Source organism: Armigeres subalbatus, chromosome 1 (assembly GCF_024139115.2).
Source record: "Armigeres subalbatus isolate Guangzhou_Male chromosome 1, GZ_Asu_2, whole genome shotgun sequence".
Classification (NCBI taxonomy): Eukaryota; Metazoa; Arthropoda; class Insecta; order Diptera; family Culicidae; genus Armigeres; species Armigeres subalbatus.
In genome coordinates this window covers 213,427,362-213,451,345 of record NC_085139.1, presented here as the reverse complement: position 1 = coordinate 213,451,345, position 23,984 = coordinate 213,427,362, and the positions used below count along the sequence as shown (strand labels likewise).

Here is a 23,984-nt window from a genome sequence, read left to right as displayed (position 1 = left end):
GCGATCGGCAGATCGTGCATGCTCTGGTAATGCGATGACAGTTCATCAACATTACGATAGCATTAGCTTCTCAACTGTGTTAACGGTCTGAAGCAGAAATTTCTCAGGATTCCTCACGCCAACTGTGGAGGACTACAAACTCACCCGTTTCGAATTCTTCTCCACTCGATAGATGTCTAACGTCCAATTCTCGGGTACTTATTCAAAAGGACGTATGTGATTTTGTAAACAAAGATTCAAACGTCGATTTGTCCAATCTGATGACACACTCACGCAAATCAACACCACCAACAGGTAGCCGAAGCCTCCCCCTATCTGTCTATGGTGATGGTTTGCGTGGGAGGGTTATCAGATCGGACAAATCGACGTTTGAATCTTTGTTTACAAAATCACATACGTCCTTTTGAATAAGTACCCGAGAATTGATAGTTAGCTTCTCCTTTAATCCTATGAGTCCCAGGCGCTCCGCCACGTCATTCTCAATCAGCGTCAATCTTCGTCCAAAAAGGCAAGAACCGTCAACGACCTTTCTCCGCAGTATAGCTGTATCGGAATCATTCGGAACACCATAGAGTTTCCGGTCCTCATGTGCACGCTCATGCTAACTACATTCATGATTGGATGGATCAGCTAGTTATGTGGTTCCCTGCATTCCCCCACAGTGCAGCGAATCTTGAAGCGGCACTGACCACTGTGATCGTTAAGACATGTGTAGCAGTTTCCATTTGTTTACTACCTTCAACTTGTCTGTGAAGGGAAAATCTCTAACGTCCTGGCAGAAACGCAAACGGTGGTCATCTCGCTGATACACACGACAAGACTTTTTCCTTCGTCCGGAATCGTGCATTGAAGTTGTTGGATCAGTCTCGCTGTGGCTATACAGACGTCCTTTCTCCTTCGGCTTGCCTCTTCCACCGACACCGGTTGAAAATGTTGTTTTTGGCTTGAAGTCGAAGCTGACGTTTGCCTCACAAGCATCCGATACGCTTCCACAGACGAAATCCGTGAATGTTCGTAACGTCACCACCTTCTTCTTCTTCTTGAACTGTATTCACTGACGTTTCTCTCCATCTGGCAATTTGCTGACTAGATCCTGAATTAGGATAGGATTCACTAAGTTAAGCGTGAGCTCTGCCGCTTCTAGCTGCTCCACCGCATTTCCAAATGGAATAAACATGGCAACTTGCGTACTCTTTCCAAGTGGCCTTGAAGCAACCGTTCAGGGCGACCGTAGAGTTGGCGAAGCTTCGCGATTACCCTATGGACTGATCTCGGAAGAAAAATCTGTACACGAACCCTCTCAAGTGCTGCACGTTTCAGGCTTTCTTGGAGTCTCACTAGGTTTTCCACGTCGGAGTAGCCACAAGCTTCGTTGGATGCTTGGTATGCTCCGAAAAATAATGACCATTCTTCTGATTTACCGGAGAAAGTAGGGAGCATCTTCGTAAGCCCACTCCTCGCGGCAAGTTGAACCCGACTTGGTCCGTTATGATAATGTCCCACACCTTTTTGGGAAACGCTTGCATTGTCCGTACCATTTTCTTTGGTTACGGTATCTTTGCTGCTGGTACTCGTCTTCTTCTTGTCTTTTTCTTCTTCTTTGTCTTCCTCTCCGCTACTTTCCTCCTTCTGTTCCACGAGACGATTTATGTTTATGTTCACTTCTATCAGCTTTCCGAGCACTGGTGCTATGGATACACCCGACGGACCCGCTTCAACGCTAGGTGCTTTTGAAACTCGAACCTTCTTCTTATTCTCAGACTCTTCTCCATTGCACAGTTGTTCGCCCACGGCCAAAATTCTCTCGCGGTACACTTTCTGCAATTCTTTTATTCGGATCAGGTGTTCTTCCTTCTCCTGAAGCTTTTTTTTTTAACTTTATTAGAGTGCTAAATTAATGATTTCGTGTGTGTTACTTCTACGTGAAGTTAAACGATTTACAATGATATGGAAATGCTAATATCATCTTCCAAACTTGGACGTACATGTTCATGATAGCATTAGAGGCGAAAGTATAGAATTGATAGTTCCGTTAGGATACGGCAGGCATGAAGAATGTTTTTATAGAAGTCGATTTTCATTTTATTAGAGTGATTTTTACGATGTTTACAAAGTTCATCACTTAATTCTCCTGTAGCTCTCTCTGGAGCATTTCGTTTGATTATTCAAACGCATCAACAAAGTCATGCCTGAATAGGTTTCACAAATTAAAGCTACGTAACCGAAATAGTGTTGAATATTACTCGGGTACTTATTCAAAAGAACGTATGTGATTTTGTAAACAAAGATTCAAACGCAAATCAACAAACCAAAGCCGTGCGGTAAGACGCGCATCTACAAAGCAAGACCATGCTGAGGGTGGCTGGGTTCGAATCACGGTGCCGGTCTAGGCAATTTTCGGATTGGAAATTGTCTCGACCTCCCTGGGCATAAAAGTATCATCGTGTTAGCCTCATGATATACGAATGCAAAAATGGTAACCTAGCTTAAAAACCTCGCAGTTAATAACTGTGGAAATGCTTAATGAACAATAAGCTGCGAGGCGGCTCTGTCCCAGTGTGGGGATGTAATGCCAATAAGAAGAAAAAGAATCTACATACATGAAGTTTGACTCAAATCAGAGGACATCTCAGGTGAGGTCAAGCAGCATTGATGCATAAAAAATCTATTTTTCTATTTACTGATAACTGATAACATTATTGCATAAGTTGCCATTACCAGCCCTGTGCTTATGCAGTTTTCTCACATTCCATCCTATATGGATGAAGCTAAGCTGCGTTTAGCCGCTGCGCATGGATCAATTCAAGAATTCCTGGAAATCACCTACCTCGGCATGTTGCCCCGGATTCAACCGCTTCCCGCATTCCTCACACCTTAGACACTCCGGGTGCCAGTCGTAACCAAGAGATTGCTTTCGCTCAGCTAAAATGAGGAAGAAACAAAAACACCAGAATTAATTTTCGGCTGATCATTGATCAGGAATGGAAACTCATCAAGAAACAAATTAATTGGCTAGGCAAAAAACGACTGAATAGCCTGCAAGAATAAAAACACATCTACGCAGCATGCGAGTCCAAAATTTTTCCATAAATAGCAAACCCACAGAACGCAGAATGATGATGACTTACCGAAAAACACTGGTTTTCCACATTTGTGGCACTTCCACATTGCTACCCCGGACACGGCAGTTTTTCACAGCTGAATTCCACACGACACAGAACCTTTTTCCAATTTCAACCCGAAAGGTCAATCCTCTTATTCCCCTCGCTCAGCGCCAGCCCACTCGTACCACCACCAAACCTCAGCAGATTGTGCAGAGAATTCGAAAAACTCGCACAATAACAAAAGAGCACAGACCGCAAACAGAAAACAAAAACCAAAGGCAAAACAAATTCTTCGCCGTCGACAGTCGTCAACGCGGAACGCCCCGTCGTCGGGAGTGTTTGACACTGCTCCTTTTTTCGCTGCTGGTGCGGATTATCATAATCCAGGTTACCGTGAGATGCCTAATGACCACAGTTTTACGCTGACCGCGACGCACAACCGGCAAAGGGCATGGAAACGACGGAAAATCAAGGAATCTGCGGAAAACAACCGAGGAAAAGCGGAATTACTCGCGAGGAAAATCAGTACGATGGAAAAACTGGAAAACGCGATCGCACGGACTGCGGATGAAAGAACAAAAACTGACGGTGATGACACGAACTTTGACAGTTCTCACGTGCAGGGGTGGAACAAAAATCTAGTTCAACATTTGGAAAATCCGATGTAAATATGTGAAACACGCAGCATTTAGGGCCTGTCAAATATTACGTAACGCGAAAAACGTTGTTTTTAAGAACCCCCACCCCCTCGTAACAATCTGTAACAAAATTTAGAACTACCCCCACCCCCATGCGTAACGCGTAACAAATACATTTTTTTTTGGAAAAATCTTGTTTTTGGTAGAATTTGAACCACGATACAATAAATTATTATTTTTTGTGTATTTTATGCTATTTCGCAGACAATAACTATTTTTTGAAAAATATAAATATTTTTTCTCATTGTTACGCGTAACAATTTCTTGAAGGACCCCCACCCCCTATCCAGCATTTTACGTGCGGATATGGCCGCCACAATTTAACTCACTTTTTGGTAGGATGCATTCGATTTGACCTTTGGCTTGTGTCGTATGACACCGCAGCGATCATCATCATCATGAATTCATCATTATGATGATGAAAACTTATCGTTTTCGTGTCATACGACACAAGCCAAACTTCAAACTGTTTCCACCCTACTAAAAACTGAGTTGGATTGTGGCGGCCATTAGCGCTCGTAAAATGCTGGATATTTTGCGTAACAAATCGTAACAAAAATAAAACAACCCCCCACCCCCTATTGCGTTACGTAATATTTGAACAGACCCTTATTCAAGACAAAATTTTCAAAACGACTTATCTGCTTTTGTAAACAAAGATTCAAACGACGATTTGACGAATCTGATAGCTCTCCCACGCAAACCAATACCATCAATAGGTTGGTGCTGGTAGGTGAAGGATTCCGCTACCTGTTCATGGTGTTTGTTTGCGTGGGAGGAGCTATCAGATTCGTCAAATCGTCGTTTGAATCTTTGTTTACAAAAGCAGATAAGTCGTTTTGAAAATTTTGTCTTGTATTATTCTTATTTATTAAAAAAAATATTGCTTGTGCCACCAATTTTTAGACTATTGGGTCCTAAAGCTCTTCTTCTTCTTCATTGGCATTACATCCCCCACTGGGACATTGCCGCCTCGCAGCTTAGTGTTCATTAAGCACTTCCACAGTTATTAACTGCGAGGTTTCTAAGCCAAGTTACCATTTTTGCATTCGTATATCATGAGGCTAACAAAAAGATATTTTAGTTACTAGATAAAGATTGTCGCTTCGGTTCCCTTTGTTCTGCTGTCCGAAACATGTGTGGTACATACCTGTCAAATCGTATGGATTTTCCTTCTTTGACATTTAGCTCCCCTATCCTCGCCAGCAAAAGATGTTCCGGACAGCGACGACAGCGACAATATTTATCTAGTAACTAAAATATCTTTTGGCTAACACGATGATACTTTTATGCCCAGGGAAGTCGAGACCAGGCTTGTAAAATGTCATCTGCATGTCATTTGACTAATTTGTTCATAACTTTCTTCAGAAGCCTACTTCATAATTTTAGATGTACTCATAACGCTTGAGTAGGACTATATTTTTGTCCAAGGGTATATTACTCTAAATATAACATCTGAGGCTGGAAAGTCAAAACTCTCCAAAATGTCACGTGTCATTTGACATAATGTCATTTGAATGACATTTTGCCTTCCACGCCTCAGATTACATATTTACAGCAATGTCTTGTTAGACAAAGTTGTAGGCACATTTAAGCGCTATAAGTTCGCCATACCTCAGGAGCTGATAGCTAACTCCTGAAAAAAGTTCTGGGAAAAGTATGCAAATGAATGCAAATCTGAAAATTGTCTAGATCGGCACCGGGAATCGAACCCAGCCACCCTCAGCATGGTCTTGCTTTGTAGCCACGCATTTTACCGCACGGCTAAGGAGGGCCCTAAAGCCCTACCGCGTAGGGTCCTAAAGCCCTACCTCGTTTATGGTTGCAAACGGTAGTGCATCGGTCAAGAATACTTGAACCGATGTTATAAAAATTCTGGTAAAATTCTAAATCAGAAAAAATAATATTTTTGTGTTTAAGACATTTTAAGGCAAATTTTGGGCTGTGCAACATTTCAGAACGAATGAACCATTAGCCCAAAACGTCAAGCCCATATTTTAACTGTCAAAGGTTGAGTCAAGTGCCCTGCGGTGTTTTGCTAGTGCGTTTGAATCATATTATTCCGTACGTCAAACAAGACCGAAAATGTCAAGGAAGCATTTTTCATCTATTTCTTAATTTCAAATTAAACAATCGACTTTTGAGTCGGAAGAAAAACTGACACGTTCAGGATGATTACCTTCATCGTTCTCTGAAGGAAAATCGAAAATCGATTCTTCATTTTAGGACCCAATGGATTAATGAAGAAGCAAAATTTGCCGCTATGAAACGAGTAGATAGCGCCACCGTAGATCAGTTCCTTCAAAACCTCTCGCATGTTAACCTACATATACAGTAGCGACTTTGTTTTGATGCGGTGAGTGCAAAATGAGTTACCTAAAATAATCCATTGCGAAAATTGTTGATGGCAGCTTACTTTCCCTCAATCACAGTACAGTAGACGTTCGATAACTGCAAGTCATTTAACTGCAATGCTTTTTAACTGTTGCAACAGTTTTGCAGTTACAGTAGACGTTCGATAACTGCAAGTCATTTAACTGCAATGCTTTTTAACTGCAATTCGATAGTTGCAACAGTGTTGCAGTTATCGGACCGCTAAACTTCAAACTGATGTCAAACTCAATGACAGCTGCATTGCGCTGCACATTTAGATGCATTTTTATTGCATCTGACGTCGATTGACAACCGTTTGACGTCTAGAATGCGTTGCAGTTATCGAACGGCATTCGTTAACTGAAAAGTAAACATTTTGCAGTTATCGAACGGCTACTGTATTATGAAAATATAATTAAATACTTCGATTTTCAATTGACCCATAATTCAGTTCAGCGAATCCAGTTTTCCGCGAACGGTAATGGCCGCCAGCTTGCTTGCGGTTCAGTCTCTGATTTGACGTGTCTGGAGGTCAACTGCCCCCACCGCTCCGAGCATTCTGACCAATGTTGCATATACACAGAGCAAAAAAAAGTTGGGATTTCTACATTTTCTACATTTCATTTCAAGAGTAAGGAAAAATTGGTATTTTTGAGTGCTATAATATTTGGATTGAATGCAAAATGTTTGATCTGAATGTTTTTTTCCCAGTGTAAAATTGTTGTTTTCACAGTGAAAACAATCAAAACAAAATTTGTAAAATAATCAAAGTTACTCCCATTTTTAATCTTTCTGGCAACCATGACAACAACAAAAAATATTAACTGGCAGCCCATGACGATCTGTCAAGTCGGAAATTTTGGAAAAACGTGTTTGTTTATCAAGTTGCTCCAAAGGCCAACAAGAGAAATTCATTCGCCACCTTTTGCCGGCAGCTCTTTTATATTCAATTTTGTAAATTTGTGTATTTTTAGTGAGTAGGCATTTTGTGCGATAACGAACACGAACGTAAACTACGCTTAACCATGTCCAAGGAGGACGAGACCGTTGCCGCCCGTTGCAATGTTGAACATTTCGTAAGTTTGAGGCCACAAACGACATTTATATGTGAAATTTAATGTTATACTTGTGTTTCAGAAAGAGCCGAAATCCGACACTACATCGTCGCACTCGGAAGAACTGGATAACGATGCTACGCTGGAAACGGACCGCGGCAAGCGGTTCAATTTTTTGCTGAAACAGGCGGAGATTTTCTCCTACTTCATGCTATCGGCCCCGGCAAAGGAATCATCACCACCCAAGGTGAAGGGCAAACCGCAGAAAGGAGGCGACCGAGGAGAGAAGCAACCCGCCGCGAGCACCAGTAGCGACCAGTAGTGAGTAGTTTTAATTTTGGTTTTGTACGCAATGCCAAGGACGTATTCAGAGGTTGGTCCATAAGGGGGTTGTAATTCCATGACAGTTTTCTATATTTTACAAATTTTCACTTGCCAAAAAACTGAATTTCAATTTTTTTTGCGTTTTTAACGAGGTTTTCAAGGAGAAAACATTGTTTTTATAATTGTTCAACTTTGGTACATTATGTTCAATTGATCAAAATTTTTGCACAGCGCGATTTTTTTAAATTTCTTTGCATGCTCAGTCTTTATTCTTTGAATTCATTTGAATGGTCTTTGAAAATTCTTTTATATCCCTATATTTCTAGAATATGTAAGAAAAATAATTTGAATCTTTAACATTTTTTTGCAGCCATCGCCATCGAAAGACGGAACAGGACCAACCACCCATACCCATACCTGTTTTATGGTACTGAGTCTGGTCCAGAACAGCAGAACAATGGACGTTTTGGAAAACTTGTAGATCGAACTTCAGAACTGGTCTTCAGTCAGATGACACGCATGTTGGACATTTTGGAGGATTACTGCTACTGGCGTGGCTATCAGTACTGTCGTCTGGAAGGTCGAATCCCACGAGGATCGTACGAAAATAATTGACGGTTACTAGTGCTGAGAACAGCCGGCGGGTATCTATTTGGCCACAGGTGACGTAGACATTATCTACGACTCAGATTGGAACCCTCAGATGAATGTACAGGCTATGGATCGTGCTCACAGAATTGGACAGAAGAAACAGGTCCGTGTGTTCAATCTTATTACTGAAAATACCGCCGAAGAGAAGATCGTTGTACGTGCGGAAATCAAGCTCAAACTGGATAAATGGGTCATTCAGCAAAAGCGTTTAGTGGACAATAAAATCAATCGACTCAACAAGGATGAAATGTTGACCATCATTCAATTCGGTGCCAATCACGTTTTCCAGTCCAAGGACTCAGAGATCACCCACGATGACATCGACCATATTCTGCAGAAAGAAAAAGGGCAAACTGCCAAGCTGGATGAAATGTGCGAATCTTCACCAGTCTTCACTGCGTAGTTTTACCTTGGACACTGGAAACCTCAAAACAGTTCAGTCCATCAGTTCGAAGGAGAGGACTATCGTGAGCAACAAAAACTGCACGCTCTAGGCTCCTGGATTGAACCACCAAAACCAAAGTACCGAAAGCTCCCCGGCCTCCGAAGCAACCAATCCAATCCAGAACTTCCAGTTTTTCCCACCCATCAGGATGTTCTAGCTGTTCGACCAGGAAATCTACCATTATTGTAAAGCGGTCAACTACATGGTCCCCAAGAACCCAGACCTGGGCATGGAAGCAACCAAGGTCCAACGAGAGGAACAGCGTACGATCGACGAAGCGGACCCGCACAGCGATGAAGAGCTGCTCGAGAAAGTATCGCAGCTGACACCAATTGGAACAAACGAGGCGTCAATCAATTCATCAAAGCCAACGAATTTAAAACATTGCCAAGGAGGTAGAGAGCAAAACACCGGAAAACGTTATGGAGTACAGCACGGTCTTCGAGGATCGAACGAGGCGAGGTGAAGATTCAATGCCGGGAATCGATTACGAAGGTCCTTGACAGTAAGGTAAGGAAAATTAGATAGTGGTATGTGAAGCTAGACAGCCACAATGTTTTTTGACACAAAATTGATATGTGCCACCCATTTTAAGTACAGGGAATGGGGCTTTATGTTGTAATGTTGTATGCTAATAACTCAATGCAGTCAATTGAATTATTTTTTCAATATTTTATAGACTCGACCTTATCTACATACACCAACTTTAACATCATCGGAGATGTGGTCTATCGGAAGTAACGGGAGAAAACATCTGCCTACACAGAAGGTAATGATTCTGGCAGTGCGGTTTCCTTGAAGAGCTGCAGAGATATGAATCAGAATTCATGGAAGAGGAAAAAGGCCTAAGGCGCAGTTTTTATATATATTTTATATGTAAAATGGTTTGTAAAATGTTTTTTTTATTGCATATTAATATAGCATTCGTGAATAAAAATAATAAATAAAATGAAAACGGAATACTTAATTTTGAAAACGTTAAATTTTACTCTGACATATTAGACTCAAATTGAAAGCATACTAGTTGTTGTTTTGAAAGCTAAACTGTTGATTCGAAAGTAAAATACACATTTAGTTTTGAGAAGATAATGTCATTTTGAATAGTCAACTCCTGCGACAGTTCTTACCGAAGTGACATTCTTGCACTTGTGGATTTAACAGTCTTATACTTTCTACTGAAAATCACTAACTAATTTTCTTAATTTTATTAACGTTTCTTTGATTTTTACCAACGATTTTTTTTTGTGTGTGGGATCGTTTAGCATGACTGTATCAAATATGCTCACGCTAACTTTTCAGCAAAGTGATCATAAACCTTTGAAGTTTTTTTTTATATAAAAGTAATAACCACTACATTTAAACGGTCGACATATATTATGACTCATTGAAGCAGCAGGTGGAGAAACTGGAAAGACGCAACCCAGCACTTCCTCTGCTATGACAGCTGATGACGAAGTTCTGGAATTTTGAAGGCAGTGCACCTGCTTCCAATTAGATCATTTAATTAGGCTTTCGTCGGAGCATACGGATCGCTAAAATATAATAAATACAACGCAATAAAATAAATACATACAACGCAAAATTACCATATTTTCTATCAATAAACCAATAATCTCCTAAATCTTCATTGATCACCACAAAAGATATTTTAGTTACTAGATAAAGATTGTCGCTGTCGTCGCTGTCCGGAACATCTTTTGCTGGCGAGGATAGGGGAGCTAAATGTCAAAGAAGGAAAATCCATACGATTTGACAGGTATGTACCACACATGTTTCGGACAGCAGAACAAAGGGAACCGAAGCGACAATCTTTATCTAGTAACTAAAATATCTTTTATCACCACCGCCAATGAATACAGCACAGAGAAACAGACGCCTCACTTAGAACAAAATGCAATCAAAATCATCGTCACGGAAATATTGTCGCCCAATGCTAAAATCACTGTGTGTGGTCAAGCGGCAACCAGATGGCGGTAGTGCGCAAACGTCAAACACAAGCAAAATCGATGGAAACGCCACCGATGGTCGATTGACCAACTACAAAAAATTAAATCAACCGTTGAAAAGGTGACCGGGATAAAAAATATGATTAAAATATCATAAATTTTACTGTTACATCACCAATCAAAACATAGTAGTTACCATTGAATGTAACGGAATTTCAACAATTAAATCACATCAGAAATAATGGTTTTCCACGATAAAATGAATAGTAAATGGGACTTTTACAATAAAAAAGGGGGGTTGTTATGTATCTTTACAATAAAAAAATCGAAAATTTTCCATACAAAATTCAGAGCAAAACAAATGATTTAACGGTTCTTTAATGGGATGAATTCGAAGGACAAAACCATAGAAAACAATGTGTTTCAAATGTTGTCTATAACGTTTTTTATTGTTTTACAGTAAAAATACAATACGTTTTGGAATACATTTCACACTAATATAACAATAGAAATTCAATACAGTGAACGTTCGCTAATTGGGGTTTTTCTAGTTGGGGCGTTTTTTAGTTGGGGGTTCGCTAATTGGGGCGAAACCACATTAAAAAGCAGCTAAACGTCAGAATGTGATGTCAAAAACTCGTTGACATTTTGTTTCCGTGTTTGGCGGGATCGATATTTTCTGGCGAGTAAAATTTTCTTTTGTTCAATGCAAAAAGTAAACAACATTGACGCTTGTCAAACCGCCCCAATTAGCGAACGGAATTCGCTAGTTGGGGTGAGGTCGTGCCCCAATTAGCGAACGATCACTGTACAATTAATTGTTTTACGGTTTATTTTATTACTTTGATTTGAAATTTAATTTGAATTTTAGATTTAGATAAATATTTTATTCTATTGTTGAGCGCTCTTCATAGCTTCTCATTGGCCATGCCGTAATGCTACGTTTAGACAAGGTAATTAAATTGAGCAAGTCGCTTGAATCGAACGCGAACTGAACGTGTAAACACCCTAATTCAATTCTCGCCTAACTTTTCAAAAGGACCTAAGTAACATTTTTTCATGAATTAATTTGAGCACTGCTATCAAAAACTTTTATGTTTTTCTGTTGATTGCGCTATTCAAATTAATTCATGAAAAAATGTTACTTAGATCCTTTTGAAAAGTTAAGCGAGAATTCACTTGAACGAAAAAAAAAGTTGAACATGTTCAACTTTTGGCAAGTCAATTGAATTCAACTGAGTTGTTCAATTCACTTGCCCTGTCAAAACGTAGCATAATGCAACAACTCAGTTGAATTCAATTGACTTGCCAAAAGTTGAAAATGTTCAACTTTCTTTTCGTTCAAGTGATTTGAATTAAGGTGTTTACACGTTCAATTCGCGTTCGATTCAAGCGACTTGCTCAATTTACTTGCCTTGTCTAAACGTAGCATAAGTGTTGCTGCTGGTGAAGAGTGGTGATGTTCGTATATGGCGGCGCTGATTGTGGCCGCTGTCTTTCGGCATCCTTTCCAATTAACCATGCTTTAGAACTTCCGTGGAGATGCGCCTGTGGATGATGAACATTATAAAAGAATGTCAATGTTCTTCGAGAGCACATAGAAAATATAAAGAAAAGTTACCTTTATCAGCGGTGGGTATGACGGCTGTTTCCAGTGAGCTTCATAAATAGTTCTGAAAGAAACAAGTCAAACAAAATATTAACTAAAACGTCAGATTTGCTTTGGCGATAACAATCAAGAACCCCCCCGGGAAGCGTTTTATAGATTTCCCCGCATGGTCATTTAATTGAAATCTTCAGGTGCTAACAACACTTACAAGTACTTACCACCATTACAAGGCACAGCAACCAATGATCCATTAGTCAACCACTAGCAGAATTTAAAAGAGCAGGAAGCAACGGAGAGTCCTGCACTTTGACTGTTCGATTTTTTTTAATTTTTCCCTAGCCGCAAACAAAACATTACACGCTTAAATGGAATTAGTTTTCCACCGAGTAAAAAAAAAAATTAAAAACATTATTTTTTTATTAGTTTTGATTGTTGTAGAAATACGGTATTTTAAGATCTGCAATATAATTTATATATAAAAAACCAAAATAAATATTTCTTTACTCAACATTGGAAACTATTGTTTTTTTATGGTGTTTATTGTTTCTTCATTATAAAATATACTTCAAAAATTATTTTAATTTTTCAGATTCTAATCTTTAAAAATTGATTTTTGGAGAACAAAATGGACTAATTTGAAAATTTGGTCAAAAGTTTAATTAACATAAGCGAACCATAATAATATTATAAAATGTATTGGTGACATTTGGATTTATTGTTCTTTTGAGGTAAATACAATATAGATGTTTTTCAACCGTAAATAATCTACATTAAACGAACAGTCGATTGTATTGTTTACCATTCAATCTATAATATTCCAATGGATTAAACCAGAGACGTTGTTTATAGATAGAGACCCGCAAACAGTGAAGCCGAAAGTACCAAACGAACCGTCAAACGCGGTACCAAACGAGCAAAGTAAACAAACATTACCAATCGGTACTAAATGCAAGATAGGTATTGTAATCAACATTATAGAAATTATAAAAAAGTTTGAAAAGTTCAGTGAATGAAGATGTTTTCAGAGTTCTCATAGCAAATTCATATATGATATTTAATCATATTTACTGTTGAATATAAGGAAATGGTGCTAAACAAGAGAAAATATGTAGTTGGAGCAAACGAAATAATTGCTCACACTGAGAGTCACTTCAAGTTCTTACAATTTTTTATGTTGCCGATCGCACAGAATTTTTTTGTCTGCTGGCCGTGAAGCCAGAATTGCTTTTATTCTCTCCGCGTGTCTCTATATAATACCATCGTCTCTGGATTAAACCATTCAAGGTACTGTAAATTTTTATCCGGGGAACGATGTTGTAGATTCTGGATGAAAGCCACTATTTATTAATGGCGTACTGGGAAACCACTTGGCGTGGATCACTAAATCACTCGTTGAGAGAACTCTTACCTTCCCGATGAACGTGAACTGATGTAATGAATGGAGTTCGCTTGAGAGGAAGCGACCGTTGGTCGATGATGCCAATGATGCCAACACCGGTACACGATGTTGCCAACATTGTGTCAGTATTGCCAACTTCTGAAATAGCGTTGTTGCTGTTCATTACATGAGGGATAGGGCGTGAATAGCATTAAGTCAAATATGCACCACACAGATGTAACATGTGTTGAGTGAGACATCTGTTTCTCTGTGAATACAGTATTCTGATTTGACTAGCAAAAAATAGGGAGTCAGGCAAAACAAATGCTAAAGTATCAATCAAAGCAATCTTACATTTCTGATTATGAGAGATCGTGGCTGAGAAAATAATATTCGCTCAGGAGTCTAACAAGGTGCAAATTACTCAATAAGACGTGTGCAATCTGATATCAAGATACTCTATTATTAGCTATATTTTATGAGACACGTTAAATTGAGATTCTCACGTCTGAATGTGTGAGTGCCGATAAAAGGGAAACAAACACTCCACTCCTAGATGGTGCAACTCAGCAAAGCTTGGGTTAGAATTGGTATATATTTCCATATATTATTTGACTCTTTTGCCATCATAGAGCTTGCTGACGTTTACTCATCCTTCTCTTTCAAGCGCATGGAGAGGATAGGATTTGTTTTCATCGGGAAACGCTTCGGAAGCGTTTCCCGATGAAAACAAAACCCATTCTTTCTGTGCGCGTGCAAGAGAAAGATGACTAAACGTCAGCAAGCTCTAGTGTGATGACTTAGAAATTTCGAGGTTATGAGCAGAAGGAAAACAAACATATCTAGCGCTTAGTTTCATAGGGGCGTGACTGTATTGATCGACTCCTCTTAATCGATTTTATATTTTGTTAATAACTCAATTGTTTCAAAAGCTACAACCGTGATTATTGATTCTGATGCAAGATATTGCTTTTTGCATTGAAACTTTTCGTTTCGTCACTGAAACCATTGACACTTGTCTTCAGCGACTGCTTCCGCGATAGAGCATTTGCACATTTTATTCACTCATACATCTATATTACTGTCAAAATGTGCATTTGACAATCAAATTTTCAGCTAAAAGCTCTATTTTTTGACACCGGTGCACTTACACAACCAATCGACATCAGTTGTCAAAAAATCAGGAGTACCATATCTCCTTGTCGCCGAGTCTGGCGCTGAGTGCTCGGCGCGGAAACCCAAAGGTGGGAATACAATTTTGGGGCTTATGCGCAATACAATCATCCTTTATCACACCAATCCATAAAATCATCGATAATCTAGCACAATACGCCACAATAATAATAAGAAAACATCGACGAAGAGAAATCGATCAATACAGTTACGCCCCTATGAAACTAAGTGCGAGATATGTTTACACAAAAGATATTTCAGTTACCAGATAAAGATTGTCGCTTCGGTTCCGTTTGTTCTGCTGTCCGAAACATGTGTAGTACCTAACTGTCAAATCGTATGTATTTTTCCTTCATTGACATTTAGATCCCCTATCCTCGCCAGCAAAAGATGTTCCGGACAGCGACGACAGCGACAATCTTTATCTAGTAACTGAAATATCTTTTATTTACACATGTCGAATCGCACATTAGTGTGCGTGCGCCAAACGTCACTCACTTCAATAAAGATAAATAATAAACTATAAGCCATTTTATGAGACAGATTCGAACAGCTGATCGAAATTTTGAGTGGACGGCTCGGTCTTTGTTTTGGTAAATTTGCATGTAAACCATCATCATTTCGTCATCATCATCATCATTTCATTTCATTTTCGCAAATGTTCCTTGTAAAATGTAAATATTAGTGTTTGGTCTCCTGTCATTTGAGCTTTCATAAAATGGCTTATAGAGGACGACCCAACAAACAACGACAAGCTACAAATAAGCATCCAGGTTGAATTATTGTTTAATTGTGATCTTTGTAGCTGAATTAAATGGATGCTGAATAATTTGCTAGACAGATTTCATTTCAGCATTTAATCTAACTAATATTCGACATGGCCTATTTATTTGTTTACTACCTTTATTTGAAGTCGAACTTACGTTTTCGTTTTATCACATTTCAGCACATTGGGGAAGTTTAACAATGTACTGAACTAATGATTTTTAAAGTTCTCTGTTCGACTATGATGTGATGCTCTGAAAGGGTGGTCGAATTGAGTTTGAATAGTAAGTTAATAAGCAGGCATTAGACATCCTTCTTAACCTTTGTCCTTCTTAACCATTGGATTTCAAATTTATCTGATCTATCGGACAGTGGGGAAAAAAACATGCTTTTTCAGTTTGAGAGAAAATCTGGGCTCTAGATCTGGGAAATTTGATTTATAGAAAAATAATGATTTATTTTCAAGACATGCTTTTTATTTTCGTGATTTATTAAACTGTCGGAGATTATAACGAACAAAACTGCTGGAGCAATAAAAAAATCATGCATTCATGCGGAACTAAATTTACTAAAAGCCGGACATAACGCCGTTGAATAACATCGAAAATTATTGAATCTTTGATGTGTGGAATCCCAATATTATCGCATGGATGTTGATCTTTATTGCGGCGAAATAATTGAAATTATCTTAGCATTTGACAATCATATCGCAACTGATTATCAAGAGATTCTGAGGAAGGCCGAATATACATTGATTTTATTTTCATAAATTCATAAATAGCATTGGGGACGGATTTTATTTTATCGTTTATCGACATTATTTTTACGTATTTTTCCTAGTGCGCGATGGTTATGACTGGTTGAACAATGGTTGAAATAAAAAATTGTACAGTTATTAACAAACTGTAGTTTGACAGATCGACTTATTGAATAAGAGTCCAATTATGATTCATATTCAGCAATAGGATTATTTATGTTATGCATTGAGTGAGCTATATCTAACAAATCAAGGATGGCGCGGATGACAACGTTACCGGCGGATGATCAAATGACAGCAGTTCGAGACCCGATTTAGGAAATTTTTAAAATGATTATATGAAAATAGCAATTGCTTCAAAATACGTTCATTGAAGATCTTACTGATGTTACCTTCTATGCGTTATTATTTTCGAAGAATTCACATGTAGCTGAATTGAGGCTTAGTAAAATGCTTATTAAAGGTTTAACGAATCAGTTAATAAAGTTGTTTTTCAAAATGAGATGATGTAGTTGTATAACTTCGCCAAAATTGTGTGAACAATGCTTGAACAGAAGTTGTGATAAGAAATAGTACAGACATAATTCAACACAGCGCTGAATTAAATCATCACACTGATGTTAGTTCAACTAGTGAATGTTTGTTGGGGATTGTCGCTGCGGTTTCCTTTGTTTTCGTTTCAAAACATGTTGGGTACACAATTGTCGAAACGTTCTGAAATCCAAATCCAACTCAAATCCAATCCAATCCAAATACAATCCAAACTAAATCCCAAACCAAATCCAATAAAAATTCAATCCAAATCCAATCCAATTCCAATCCAAATCCAATCCAAATCCAATCCAAATCCAATCCAAATCCAATCCAAATCCAATCCAAATCCAATCCAAATCCAATCCAAACCAAATCCAAACCAAACAAACCAATCCAACCAATCCAACCAATCCAAACCAATCCAAATCCAATCCAAACCAATCCAAACCAATCCAAACCAATCCAAACCAATCCAAACCAATCCAACCAATCCAAACCAATCCCAAACCAATCCAAACCAATCCAATCCAAACCAATCCAACCAAACCAACCAAACCAACCAAACCAATCCAAACCAATCCAAACCAATCCAAACCAATCCAAACCAACCAAACCAACCAAACCAAACCAAACCAATCCAAACCAACCAAACCAATCCAAACCAATCCAACCAATCCAACCAACCAATCCAAACCAAACCAATCCAACCAATCCAAACCAACCAAACCAATCCAAACCAATCCAAACCAATCCAAACCAACCAAACCAAACCAACCAAACCAAACCAAACCAACCAAACCAATCCAAACCAACCAACCAATCCAATCCAAACCAACCAAACCAATCCAAACCAATCCAAACCAATCCAAACCAATCCAACCACAATCCAAATCAACCCAATCCAAATCCAAACCAATCCAAACCAATCCAAACCAATCCAAACCAACCAATCCAACCAATCCAAACCAATCCAACCAATCCAAACCAATCCAACCAACCAACCAATCCAAACCAATCCAAATCCAACCAAACCAATCCAAATCCAATCCAAACCAATCCAAACCAATCCAAACCAATCCAAACCAATCCAAACCAACCAAACAACCAATCCAAACCAATCCAATCCAATCCAAACCAACCAAACCAATCCAAACCAATCCAAACCAATCCAACCAATCCAAACCAATCCAAACCAATCCAAACCAATCCAAACCAATCCAACCAATCCAAACCAATCCAAACCAAACCAATCCAAACCAATCCAAACCAATCCAAACCAATCCAAACCAACCAAACCAATCCACATCCAATCCCAAACCAACCATCCAATCCAACCAAACCAATCCAAACCAATCCAAACCAACCAAACCAATCCAAACCAATCCAAACCAATCCAAACCAATCCAACCAATCCAAACCAATCCAAACCAAACCAAACCAATCCAAACCAATCCAAACCAATCCAAATCCAACCCAAACCAATCCAACCAAACCAATCCAAACCAACCAAACCAATCCAAACCAACCAAACCAACCAAACCAATCCAAACCAATCCAAACCAATCCAACCAATCCAAACCAATCCAACCAACCAAACCAATCCAAACCAACCAAATCCAATCCAAACCAATCCAAACCAATCCAAACCAATCCAAACCAATCCAAACCAACCCAAACCAATCCAAACCAATCCAAACCAATCCAAACCAATCCAAACCAATCCAAACCAATCCAAACCAACCAAACCAATCCAAACCAATCCAAACCAATCCAAACCAACCAAACCAATCCAAACCAACCAAACCAATCCAAACCAATCCAAACCAATCCAAACCAATCCAAACCAACCAAACCAATCCAACCAATCCAAACCAACCAAACCAATCCAAACCAATCCAAACCAACCAAACCAAACCAACCAAACCAATCCAAACCAATCCACCAAACCAATCCAAACCAATCCAAACCAACCAAACCAATCCAAACCAAACCAACCAAATCCAAACCAATCCAAACCAATCCAAACCAATCCAAACCAATCCAAACCAATCCAAACCAACCAAACCAATCCAAACCAATCCAAACCAATCCAAACCAACCAAACCAATCCAAACCAATCCCAAACCAATCCAAACCAACCAAACCAATCCAAACCAACCAAACCAATCCAAACCAACCAAACCAACCAAACCAATCCAAACCAATCCAAACCAACCAAACCAATCCAAACCAATCCAAACCAACCAAACCAATCCAAACCAATCCAAACCAATCCAACCAATCCAAACCAATCCAACCAATCCAAACCAATCCAAACCAACCAAACCAATCCAACCAACCAAACCAACCAATCCAAACCAATCCAAACCAATCCAAACCAATCCAAACCAATCCACAAACCAATCCAACCAATCCAAACCAACCAAACCAATCCAAACCAACCAAACCAAACCAAACCAATCCAAACCAATCCCAACCAACCAAACCAACCAAACCAATCCAAACCAACCAAACCAATCCAAACCAATCCAAACCATCCAAACCAATCCAAACCATCCAATCCAAACCAATCCAAACCAACCAAATCCAATCCAAACCAATCCAAACCAATCCAAACCAACCAAACCAACCAATCCAAACCAATCCAAACCAACCAAACCAATCCAAACCAATCCAAACCAATCCAAACCAACCAAACCAACCAAACCAATCCAAACCAACCAAACCAATCCAACCAATCCAAACCAATCCAAACCAATCCAAACCAACCAAACCAACCAACCAAACCAACCAAACCAATCCAAACCAATCCAACCAATCCAAACCAATCCAAACCAATCCAAATCCAACCAAATCCAACCAATCCAATCCAAACCAATCCAAACCAATCCAACCAAACCAACCAAACCAATCCAACCAATCCAAACCAATCCAAACCAATCCAAACCAATCCAAACCAATCCAAACCAATCCAAACCAACCAAACCAATCCAAACCAATCCAAACCAATCCAAACCAATCCAAACCAACCAAATCCAATCCAAACCAATCCAAACCAATCCAAACCAACCAAACCAATCCAACCAATCCAAACCAATCCAAACCAATCCAAACCAACCAAACCAATCCAAACCAACCAAACCAATCCAAACCAACCAACCAATCCAAACCAATCCAAACCAACCAATCCAAACCAATCCAAACCAATCCAACCAACCAAACCAACCAAACCAATCCAAACCAATCCAACCAACCAATCCAAACCAATCCAAACCAACCAAACCAATCCAAACCAATCCAAACCAATCCAAAACCAATCCAACCAAACCAATCCAAACCAATCCAAACCAACCAATCCAAACCAATCCAAACCAATCCAATCCAAACCAACCAATCCAAACCAATCCAAACCAATCCAAACCAACCAAACCAACCAAACCAATCCAACCAATCCAACCAATCCAAACCAAATCGAACCAAACCAACCAAACCAATCCAAATCCAAACCAACCAAACCAATCCAAACCAATCCAAACCAACCAAACCAACCAAACCAATCCAACCAATCCAACCAACCAATCCAGTCCAATCCAATCCAATCCAAACCAATCCAAACCAATCCAAACCAATCCAAACCAATCCAAACCAATCCAAACCAATCCAACCAATCCAACCAATCCAACCAACCAAATCCAATCCAAATCCAATCCAACCAATCCAAATCCAATCCAACCACATCCAATCCAAATCCAACCAAACCAATCCAACCAATCCAAATCCAATCCAAACCAATCCAAATCCAATCCAAACCAGAACCAAAATCCAATCCAAATATTAACAGATTGACTGGATGGATTGATTGATTGACGATCACCTGGACTGACCTGACTCCTTGATGACTGACTGATTTGATTGACTGACTGATCTGACGATTTGAACCAAACCAACCAAACCAATCCAAACCAACCAAACCAACCAAACCAACCAAACCAACCCAAACCAACCAAACCAATCCAAACCAATCCAAACCAATCCAAACCAACCAAACCAATCCAAACCAATCCAAATCCAATCCAAACCAATCCAAACCAATCCAAACCAATCCAACCAATCCAAACCAATCCAAACCAATCCAAACCAACCAAACCAATCCAAACCAATCCAAACCAACCAAACCCAAACCAATCCAACCAATCCAAACCAATCCAACCAACCAAACCAATCCAAACCAATCCAAACCAATCCAACCAATCCAAACCAATCCAAACCAATCCAAACCAATCCAAACCAATCCAAACCAAACCAATCCAACATCCAAACCAACCAAACCAATCCAACCAATCCAAATCCAAACCAATCCAAACCAATCCAAACCAACCAAACCAATCCAAATCCAACCAACCACCAAACCAATCCAAACCAACCAAACCAATCCAAATCCAATCCAAACCAATCCAAACCAATCCAAATCCAATCCAAACCAATCCAAACCAATCCAAACCAATCCAAATCCAACCAAACCAATCCAAACCAACCAAACCAATCCAAACCAATCCAACCAATCCAAACCAACCAACCAATCCAACCAATCCAAACCAATCCAAACCAATCCAAACCAACCATCCAACCAAACCAATCCAAACCAAATCCAAACCAAACCAATCCAAACCAATCCAAACCAATCCAACCAATCCAAATCCAATCCAAACCAATCCAAACCAATCCAAACCAATCCAAACCAATCCAACCATCCAAACCAATCCAAATCCAACCAAACCAATCCAACCAATCCAACCAATCAAACCAATCCAAACCAATCCAAACCAACCAAACCAATCCAAACCAATCCAAATCCAATCCAAACCAACCAACCAAACCAATCCCAAACCAATCCAAACCAACCAAACCAATCCAAACCAATCCAAACCAACCAAACCAATCCAAACCAACCAAACCAATCCAAACCAATCCAATCCAATCCAATCCAAATCCAATCCAACCAATCCAAACCAAACCAATCCAAACCAATCCAAACCAACCAAACCAACCAAACCAATCCAAACCAATCCAAACCAACCAAACCAACCCAAACCAATCCAAACCAATCCAAACCAATCCAACCAAACCAATCCAACCAATCCAAACCAATCCAAACCAATCCAAACCAATCCAAACCAATCCAAACCAATCCAAACCAATCCAACCAATCCAAACCAATCCAAACCAATCCAAACCAACCAAACCAATCCAAACCAACCAAACCAATCCAAACCAATCCAAACCAATCCAAACCAATCCAAACCAACCAAACCAATCCAACCCAATCCAATCCAAACCAATCCAAACCAATCCAAACCAATCCAAACCATCCAAACCAATCCAAACCAACCAAACCAACCAAACCAACCAAACCAATCCAAACCAACCAAACCAACCAAACCAATCCAACCAATCCAAACCAATCCAAACCAATCCAAACCAATCCCAAACCAATCCCAAACCATCCAAACCAATCCAAACCAATCCAAACCAACCCAAACCAATCCAAACCAATCCAAACCAATCCAAACCAACCAATCAAACCAATCCAAACCAATCCAAACCAACCAAACCAATCCAACCAACCAAATCCAAATCCAAACCAATCCAAACCAACCAACCCAAATCCAATCCAAACCAATCCAAACCAATCCAAACCAACCAAACCAACCAAACCAACCAAACCAATCCAAACCAACCAAACCAATCCAAACCAATCCAAACCAATCCAAACCAATCCAAACCAACCAATCAATCCAATCCAACCAAATCCAAACCAATCCAACCAATCCAATCCAAACCAATCCAATCCAATCCAAACCAATCCAAACCAATCCAACCAAATCCAACCAAACCAATCCAACCAATCCAAACCAATCCAAATCCAACCAAACCAACCAAACCAATCCAAACCAACCAAACCAATCCAAACCAACCAAACCAACCAAACCAATCCAATCCAAACCAATCCAAACCAATCCAAACCAATCCAAACCAATCCCAAACCAATCCCAAATCCAATCCAAACCAATCCAAACCAATCCAAACCAACCAAACCAATCCAAACCAATCCCAAACCAATCCAAACCAATCCAAACCAACCAAACCAATCCAAACCAATCCAAACCGAACCAAATCCAATCCAAACCAACCAAACCAATCCAAACCAATCCAAACCAATCCAAACCAACCAAACCAATCCAAACCAATCCAAACCAATCCAAACCAATCCAAACCAACCGAACCAACCACATCTAATCCAAACCAACCCAACACAATCCAAACCAATCCAACCAATCCAAACCAACCAAACCAATCCAAATCCAATCCAAATCCAATCCAAATCCAATCCAAATCCAATCCAAATCCAATCCAAATCCAATCCAAATCCAATCCAAATCCAATCCAAATCCAATCCAAATCCAATCCAAATCCAATCCAAATCCAATCCAAATCTAATCTAAATAGAACCAAAATCCAATCCAAATACAATCTCAGTCAAGTACAAATCCAATTCAAATCTGATTTAAATTCAATCCAAATCATATCCAAATCTAACTTGTAATCCAAATCCAGTCCGTTTTAAATCCAAATCTAATCCAAATTCTATCTAAATCTTATCCAAATCCATTTAAAATCCAATCCAATCTGAATACAAATTTAATCCAAATTCAATCCGAATCTAATCTAAATTCAAACCAAATCCAATTAAAATTGAATCAAAATCCAATCCAAATACTATCTCAGTCAAATCTAATCCAAATCTGATCATAATTCAATCCAAATCCTATTCAAATCTAATCCAATCAAAATCCAATCCAATTCTAAATTTTATCTAAATCCAATACAAATTCAAATTTAATCTTATATAAATAAAATATAAATCTAACCAAAATCCAGTCCGAATCTCATTCAAGTCAAATCTTAATCCAATACAAATACAATCAATTCTAATCCAGATTTCATCCAAATCTAATCCAAATCCTATCTTAGTCTTATCCAAATGCATTTAAAATCCAATCCAAACCCAATCTAAATACAAATACAATCCAAATTCAATCCAAATACAATCCAAATCCAATCCAAATCAATATATTTGCTCTCGTGTTATGATTTTTTCATCGATTTTGTCT

General features: G+C 39.1%; 2 protein-coding genes and 1 long non-coding RNA gene across 4 annotated transcripts in view; 1 reads left to right on the top strand and 2 right to left on the bottom strand.

Annotated features, from left to right (window-relative positions):
- The window catches only part of LOC134205754 (uncharacterized), a 43,008-nt gene extending 39,322 nt beyond the window's left edge, over window positions 1-3,686 (bottom strand). Inside the window, exons 1-2 of the mRNA XM_062681319.1 lie at window positions 3,129-3,686; window positions 2,828-2,922 (exon numbers count right to left, since the gene is read on the bottom strand). Of these exons, the coding sequence (XP_062537303.1) occupies window positions 2,828-2,922; window positions 3,129-3,168 (135 nt within the window). The 5' untranslated portion in view covers window positions 3,169-3,686. The remainder of the gene's footprint in view (window positions 1-2,827; window positions 2,923-3,128) is intronic.
- Window positions 3,687-7,088: 3,402 nt separating this feature from the next.
- On the top strand, window positions 7,089-9,548 carry LOC134210784 (chromatin-remodeling complex ATPase chain Iswi-like). Its single transcript, XM_062687048.1, has 4 exons — window positions 7,089-7,251; window positions 7,313-7,551; window positions 7,925-9,160; window positions 9,330-9,548. Exons 1-3 carry the CDS (start codon window positions 7,201-7,203, stop codon window positions 7,986-7,988), a joined length of 354 nt encoding a protein of 117 aa, XP_062543032.1. The 5' UTR covers window positions 7,089-7,200; the 3' UTR covers window positions 7,989-9,160; window positions 9,330-9,548.
- Window positions 9,549-11,819: 2,271 nt separating this feature from the next.
- Window positions 11,820-13,661, bottom strand: LOC134210775 (uncharacterized). Of its 2 annotated transcripts, XR_009978860.1 has the most exons (4): window positions 13,614-13,661; window positions 12,424-12,565; window positions 12,218-12,269; window positions 11,820-12,144 (listed from the first exon to the last, which is right to left on the bottom strand). It is a non-coding gene; the product is annotated as an uncharacterized LOC134210775 (long non-coding RNA). The 2 variants fall into 2 exon arrangements; XR_009978859.1 differs by lacking the exon at window positions 13,614-13,661 and having other exon boundaries at window positions 11,821-12,144; window positions 12,424-12,738.
- Window positions 13,662-23,984: the final 10,323 nt, after the last annotated feature.